At 47.2% G+C, this 7,800-nt stretch overlaps 1 protein-coding gene across 2 annotated transcripts in view; it reads left to right on the top strand.

The window, feature by feature from the left end:
* The first annotated feature begins 226 nt into the window (after nucleotides 1-226).
* Nucleotides 227-7,800, top strand: part of DPYSL2 (dihydropyrimidinase like 2) — a 54,866-nt gene continuing 47,292 nt past the window's right edge. Inside the window, exons 1-2 of one of the 2 annotated variants that reach the window (XM_074928739.1) lie at nucleotides 247-433; nucleotides 6,145-6,166. In XM_074928739.1, the coding sequence (XP_074784840.1) occupies nucleotides 262-433; nucleotides 6,145-6,166 (194 nt within the window). In that variant the 5' untranslated portion in view covers nucleotides 247-261. Of the gene's footprint in view, nucleotides 613-6,144; nucleotides 6,167-7,800 lie in introns of both variants that reach the window. The other variant, XM_074928738.1, reaches the window with a different exon arrangement.

The following is a 7,800-nucleotide window of genomic DNA, read 5'->3' as shown; positions in this document are numbered from 1 at the left end:
ACTTTGCGCTGCATCAAAGAAACCAGAGCGAGCCACAGGCTGTGCTGTACCGATGGGGGCAGGGGATCTGCCAGGCACAGCCCTTTGCAATTGATGCTGCCGTATCTCTAGGACCCAGAGCCAGCGAGCTCTCTCTTTCTTTTTTTTTTTTTTTTTTTTTCCCCTTCACCTCTTTGCGTGTGTGTGCGTGTGTGTGTGTGTGAAGGACCCTCCTGGTTACCGCTGTTATTATTTTCCCTTAGCAGGGAGACCACACAAGCCATGGCTGAGAGGAAGCAGTCTGGCCGGCAAGGCGAGGAAGAAGAAGTGCCAGCCTTCTTCAAAAACCTGGGCTCGGGCAGTCCCAAGCCCCGGCAGAAATTCTGTGGCATGTTCTGCCCGGTGGAAGGCTCCCTGGAGAACAAGACCATCGACTTCGACTCCCTCTCGGTGGGCCGCGGATGTAACAAAGTCGTGGCAAAGCAGAAGGATGTTGCCCACCTGGGTCCGGATGCTCAGTCCGTCTATTCCAGGCAGAGCGGGAAGGGAGGGGAACCATCTGTTGATTTCGGGAGAAAGGTGGAGATCAGGAGTGCCACTGGGAAGGAGGCGCTGCAGAACCTGAATGACAAGGTGGGTGCATATATATGTGTGTGTGTGTGTGAGAGATGCAACTTGAACACACGAGAGGCTGCAGAAGGATGTGTCCTTTCCACCCTGCAGCTTTCTTGCTTTTATGTCACCTGCATGGATTGTGGCAGTCGGTGTCTTCCTCTAAGAAGCAGCATCTCTGCTAGAGCGTTCTTGCCAGACCTCTAATGTTATCCGTGTGCTCTCTGCAGGTGTGTGTGTATGTGCACAGGGAGGAGGGCAGAAGAAGAAAGGAGCCCCTGCACCCACAAACACCTTCCCTTTCCCCGCCCTGCCTTCCTAGTTGGTGATAGAGACCGACTTTTTTTGTTTCTTAGGCAATTCCCCCCAGCACAACGGTAGCAAAATGCCCCACCCAGCTAGTGAATGCAGCTCCCGGGAACAGAAATGCAATTGTTAGCAAAAGAGCATCAATGAGCCTCCACCTACAGGGATCAAATCCCTGCGGGCTTCTGCCAGGGGAACCTCCTACCCCCTCTTCCCAGGGGAGGGCAGACTCCAGAGTGACCCCTGGGAGCTGTATTTCAATACCAATTTTGATCAAGGCCTCTGGCTACAGTGGGAATTTTTGCCTCCGGAAGATCTGGGACTTTGACAGGAATGTGGCGTTCTCTTAGAAACCCACTGAACTCCTCCCAGTCTTTGAAGACTCCTGAAGCTATTTCCTCACCCTCTGGATGTGCCATGGTGTAATAAACCCTATTCTCTTCCTGAGGCAAACCCCATTCAACTCACAGGTCTGGCTGACCGTGCGCATTTGCTTTCCTCGATAAATAGATTTTAGCAAGCTTTATTCTGAGATCTGAGCCGTGAAATACTCTGGGTGTTCCTCTGACAATGCCGGCTCCTGGGCATGGGCTGGAAGAGCGGAAATGAATGAAGCAGCGACCAGCAAAGCGATAAACTCCTGGCGTACGGGGAAGGAGTTTCTGTGAGTAGTCCCTCAGCGGGTTGATGGAGCAGTCTGCCTGGAATTTATAATATGGGCTTGTCCGCCGCTTTCTCCTGCTTTCAGAAATGTGAAATATTACTAAGGGTATTACTGGGGGCTCATCCTCCCCAGGCCAGACCGTATTTGCTTCTTCCTACTGCCGTAACCCAAGGGCTCCATCCAGCCATACTTACGTGGGTGAACAACTGCTGTTTACGGTGAGATCCCAAAGGTAGGCCCTGATTTTCACAAGTGCCACGCACCAACCTTTAATTAGGAGTGGGATGTGCTCCACGCCGCCTCAAACCCGATTTGCCAAACCCAGACAAAAGTTTGCCACTAGAAATGCCTATGGGTTGATGTGACCATGTTGAAGTGCCTACCAACTGAGTAACTTCCCATGATTAATTAGTCGTGTTGGCCTAACCAAAGTGCATCTCGGAAATAAAGGGTATACGCCTTTTCAGCTTTGTGAATCAAAGGTTTTGCAATTCAGGACGTTTTCAGAACTAATTTTGGACAATTTGATGTGGTGATGGCCTGCAGGACATAAGTATAAACAGGTGATATATTAATTCTGAAAAGATTCATTATTTTGTGATTGAAGGGTACCAATATAATAAAAAAACTCGAAGTGTAATATGGTGAGAAATCAGAAGTCCACATAGAATATTAATCACATTTTTTAAGAAGTATGTGTTTTGTTTCTACTTTTAAAGATTGTTGTATTAATGTTCACTGAGTGTGTGGAATAATGGGATAGTGCAAACCATTTGAGTTGTTTCTCATTAGCTTTACACAACACTGATGCCAGCAGGTTGTATAGTGAGGGGTTGTGAGCGTCTGGGTAAGTGCAGCCTTTTATTATAAATGCCTTGCTATGGATTGGCATTTTATTGCAGGAGTGTTTTAGCTTTGATGGTTTTCCAGCAGACTGCATCTAAACTTGGATCAATGGTTAGATCCTCAGCAGGCAAGACTGGCTTCACTTCAGTGTAGTTAACAGAAGTGTCTTTCGATCATAATCAAAGCTCAATGTATTAAAAAAAAAGGTAAAGAAAAATAACGCTGCAGGAAGTGGCATTAAAGGAAATGGGGCATTAAAATAATTTCAGATCGGAGTTAACAGGCTTCTGAAGTTTTGCAACTGAATTTGGCCCGTTATTTTCAAACCTCTGTTTTAAGCATTTAATAACACATCTGAAATTGGTTCTCCCTGGATAGACTGTACACTGTTTCCATGCGATAGGAATCTAAACTACAGTGGAAAGGAACAGCATGTTATGTGATCTTGAATTTATAACTTGCATGAATTATTTCACAATAGGCCAGAAATCTTACTGCTGCTTTTTCCTTAGCTTGAGGCTGGTGATAGTTGCAATTTTTATCAATACATGTAACAATCAACACACAGGACGGTCCGTGCTCTGTTTGAGGAACCAAAGGACCCTGTCGTGAGCCGATGGCTATGGGTGCCCATGGCCTGGAGGCGATGGAGATAGCTGGAAGTATTTTAGCCAGTGGCTGAAGCCAAAGCGAGTTTAAAACAGTCATCCTCTCTGTCACTGTACAGACGGATCTTGTATTAATCTCCACTGAAATAATTAACAAAGGATGGACAAGCTCTGTCTTATTTTCCTGAGTTCTTAACTGTTCAGAGGATAAAAAAAGGCATCCGATTATTCCACATTAAATCGCAATATATTGTTCTGCAGGCAAAGATAAGGGTAATCAAATCTCTTTGCGTCTACCCTGGCGAGGGTATTCTACAGGCATCTATCACGGCCTCGCTTTATTGCCTCTGGGCCACGCTGCCTCATCATTCAGGGTTAAGATCATCTCTAGAGGCACTAGGAAGGCTCTCTATCTTAGTTTAAGCAGCTCTTTACAGTTAGGCCTCTGGAGGCAGTGTGACCTATTCAACAGGTCTGCAACTCAGCAGATCGGAGCCAAGCCACTTCCCAGCTGTCAGGCCTTGGAGAATTAACTGTGCTTCTATTGCCCGTCTTAAACTTTGTCGCCTTCCCTGTTTAGGCTGCTAATGCCTGGTCCTGGAGCTACTTGTTCAATGTCTGAGCACCGCTTAGTGCTTTGAGGCCATGACCTCAGCTGGGCCACCACTGCAGCCTAACAAGAATGTGATGTTCAAATCCAGGATTTCTTGACTGAGACAATGAACACCTGGCCTGGCTTTCATGAACTCCTGTGCACCTGCAAGCCCATTTCCTACAGCGCGGTTGGTTTTCAGACAGCACCAGGGCAGGGACCTGTGGAACTTAATAGCGCTGCTTTGTAGTAGTCAGCGCAGAAGCTGCAAGTTACCTCGTCTCAGAGCAAGGGGACTGATAAAATGGTTTCCCAGGGCACTGGTCCTCTGTTCCTTAGATGAATGGTCTTGAGACATACACATTCACCTGGATTTTGGAAAACCTTGGCCATTGCTTGCTTGACCTGGGTCATTTCCCTCTGTATTTCCCAGATTTCCCATGTGTATAACTGGCATTGCTCCTGTCTTGCTCATCTGTTGAAATTCTTCGGGACAGAGACAATCTTTCAGGGACCATCTATAGGGAAAAGCAAGGTTTGACTGCAGGAGGGATCAGCCAGCCTGGGGCTTGCTTTAATCTAGTTTGCATAGAGAGCCCGAGTAGGAGCTAAGACACTTCAACACTAACACAAGCCCCGGGATCCCAGATCCCTTCTTAAATTGCTACTTAAAGTTCCCGTTGCCACCTTGTCGTTATTCCAGTGATTCGGGTGGTTCCCCTGTGCAACAAACAGTTACCTTTACACACCTTTTTTGCATCCTTCAGAAACAGTTCATGGACCTTTGGGAAGTACAGAGCACTGGGTGTAAACTACTGGTCTAAACCAACAAAGCTATGCCCTATTGTAATAAGATAAATCGCAATCATAAATAAACAGACTAGGAAAAATATTTTTATTTTAGAACTGACAGGAGAGGAATCACTTGCAAAACACAGTGTCATGAAGCTTTTGATATGACTGGGCTTTTTGCTAAAACCTCAAAGCTCTTAGGATCATGGTTGTTCATTCCTGGAGAGAAATAATGAATAACAGGGCGTTGTTGAGAGCTCAAATAATCATAGACTCTGGAACGTTAATGGAACTGTTGTGTAAAACAAAGAAGCTGTTCCAGACAGCTGGAAATGCAGTTCTGAGTTTAATTTCTTACAATGCCTGCAATTTTTCTAGCCTTGTTTCGACAGTCATTGCTTGCAAAATAATCATACAGGAGGATGACTTGCATGTTCCTCCAATGGATTTTAATAGTTTGTCTGGCTACTGAAAACAAAAAAAGCCATAGAGAAACTAACAATAATGAGCACAAATGCCAAATTCCTCTTAACTTCTTAGATCCCTCTCAGAACCATCGATCTGTGTAGCTGGAACGTGCCACGCATCCAGTGGGTGTCTCGTGGAGCGGTCTGTTAGTACCAATACCACTCTCATGCAGAAATGAGCCAAGAGGCTTTGGTACAGAGCCAGCTTATTATTTGGGCTAAAGACTGGAGGAAAAACTTAAAACACCTGGGGCCAGATCTCCCCACTCGCTTTGGAGCTGAGTCGATTCAGTTCTTTCAGCAGCGCCTTGCGATGCAGGCTTTATCTCGGGGGATAGACTCAGGACCTGGCACGATGAGCCTGGCAGCTTTGCGTGCCACCCTTATGCTGTGGCCATCGTTTGACATGAGCCGTCTGCTTTTAGTAGGTGCTGAGCAGTTGTGTAGGTCTGCCTGAAACCTTTTACCTGCAGGACCACGTCTAACTCCCGTTATCACTTGTCTGTCTTGTGGCACGTGAAATCTGAGTCTGCCTTCTGTGGTGGTGTTATAAAGTTGGGAAATGATGGAGGCAGCAAAGCTCATGTGAAGTTGCAGTGTGTGTTCTGCATGAACTCTCCTACCCTGGGAAGGGACAGTACTGGGTCAGTCCTGGGACCGGCGCTTTGCTGGGGACACGGACAGCGGGATCGAGGCACCCTCAGCAGGTTCACTGACGACACCGAGCTGTGTGGGGCGGGGACAGGCCGGAGGGAAGGATCCATCCAGAGGGACCTGGACAGGCTGGAGAGGGGGGACGTGCCAACCTCAGGGAGCTCAACAAGGCCAAGGGCAAGGACCTGCCCATGGGTCGGGGCGATCCCAAGCACAAATCCAGGCTGGGCGAGGAGTGGGTTGAGAGCAGCCCTGGAGCCCGTCTGGAGGAGGCCACGGAGATGCTGGGGGGGCTGGAGCCCCCCTGTGAGGACAGGCTGGGAGAGTTGGGGGGTTCAGCTGGAGGAGAGAAGGCTCCGGGGAGACCTTAGAGCGGCCCCCCAGGGCTGAAAGGGGCTGCAGGAAAGGGGGGAGGGACTCTTGATCTGGGGGGAGGGATAGGATGAGGGGTAACGGGTTTAAACTGACAGAGGGGAGATTTAGATCAGATCTAAGGCAGAAATTCTCCCCTGTGAGGGGGGTGAGGCCCTGGCACAGGCTGCCCAGAGCAGCTGTGGCTGCCCCCTCCCTGGAAGGGTTCAAGGCCAGGTTGGACGGGGCTTTGGGTACCTGGGCTGGTGGAAGGTGGCCCTGCCCGGGGCAGGGGGTGGGACTGGATGGTCTGTAAGGTCCCTTCCAACCCAAACCAGTCTGGGATTCTGTGATGTGGGACCTCTTTAAGACTGACACAGAAGTGCAATGTCCTGTTCTTTGGTCACCTCCTAGAGATCTAGAATGAATCTCAGGGTGGGAGAATAGAGGTCAGAATTTAATTTTCTCATTGCCTGGAGTAATGATTGTCCTGTACATCAGAGCTAGGCAAAGCTGCCTGACACAAGCAATGACAGCAATTGCTGATAGCCTGATGCTTTGGCCTCTAGTTTCTTGGGGAAGGGATTATAATGGTAAGAAACAGTCCAGATCACTGTGCTAATAGCTATTTTTTTAGACCCTACCTGCAGTTCCCATGGGCCTGGAGATGCTAAACTCTCTCCACTGGGGAGGGGCAAGGAGAAGGATGCCCGAATGTCCCATGCCTTTGTTCCAGAAATGCTGTATTTAACCAAAGTGAAGGTCACAGCATGAATGTAGGCTCTGAGCTGCTTAGAGAGGAGAGCACATTTTTGCTCTGTATTGTACTGCCCATGACAGAGCGATCCCTGTCTAGAACCTGAAGAGGGCTGCTTCTGTCCTGATAACAGGACGTGATAGTAAATTAACTGGGGAGCAGTGGCTCGGGCTTGCTTAAGGACAATTAAGATTGTAGCACACCTGAAATGCTCAGGACGTTTCCTCTACGAAACTCACTATAACAGTAAGTTGTCTTAGAAAGTTATTTCTGAACCTTCTCAAGGTTTCCTGGGATTTTAAAGGAAACAAAATCAATTGGAAGGTTAATTTTAATTTGCAGATCAAATGTACATTTTTATCGACCTGTTTATGCAGCTAGAAAGTGAATCTCCTCATCATAATTTAAGATAGTCTGTATTCAAAAAAAAAAAAAAAAAAAAAAAAGTAGGCTGTTTCTCTGAGAAGTTGTATGGTTTTTACCTCATAGTAGCATGTTTGACCTTTGTGGCCATCTCCATATCATGACACTTAATTTTAATTTTCTCCCGTAAGATAATAAAACAAATGAAAGATGCCCATTGGCGAGTATAATTCCCCTCTGCAATTTAATTTATAGCGAATAATAATGGACAGTTCTTTCATCATCTCTTGGGAAGGACAGACGTACTCCTTCTGCCCTGTATCAGCCTGTATTTAATCCTCCCAACACTTCATAAGATGCAGGGGGTTGCTGGATCCATGGGAAACTCCTTTCAAGTCCCTGAGACTCGGGGGTGATGCAGCAATTGGCATGGGCAGAATCATGACAGAAAATCAGGGCCTGATGGGTGACCTCATGAAAGCTCTTTTGGCCCAGTCCTGCTGCCTGTGATGACAATAACAAGAGCCTCGCTGGCTTTGGCAGGGGGTGATTCCCCAATAGGGAGTGGGGGTTATTAGCATCTAACAAGCCTAAAGGGAAATCTAGAGCTTGTTGATGTGCTAGAATTTCAGATCCTTCCAGGAATGCTCTAAATCCATCTCTGATCCCTCTTTTCGTTACATTCTAAAATGTATATTTCCATTTGCAGGTTTTATAATTTCATAGCAAAATGTCCTTGTGGATAAACCTTTAAGAATTCAGCAATCGGGTGTTGCAGAAATTCTGTGCGGTTTGTTGCATTACACTAA

This window comes from Athene noctua, chromosome 28, assembly GCF_965140245.1.
Source record: "Athene noctua chromosome 28, bAthNoc1.hap1.1, whole genome shotgun sequence".
Taxonomy (NCBI): Eukaryota; Metazoa; Chordata; class Aves; order Strigiformes; family Strigidae; genus Athene; species Athene noctua.
Note: the sequence above shows the minus strand (reverse complement) of the source record. Positions and strands in the feature narration are given on the sequence as shown.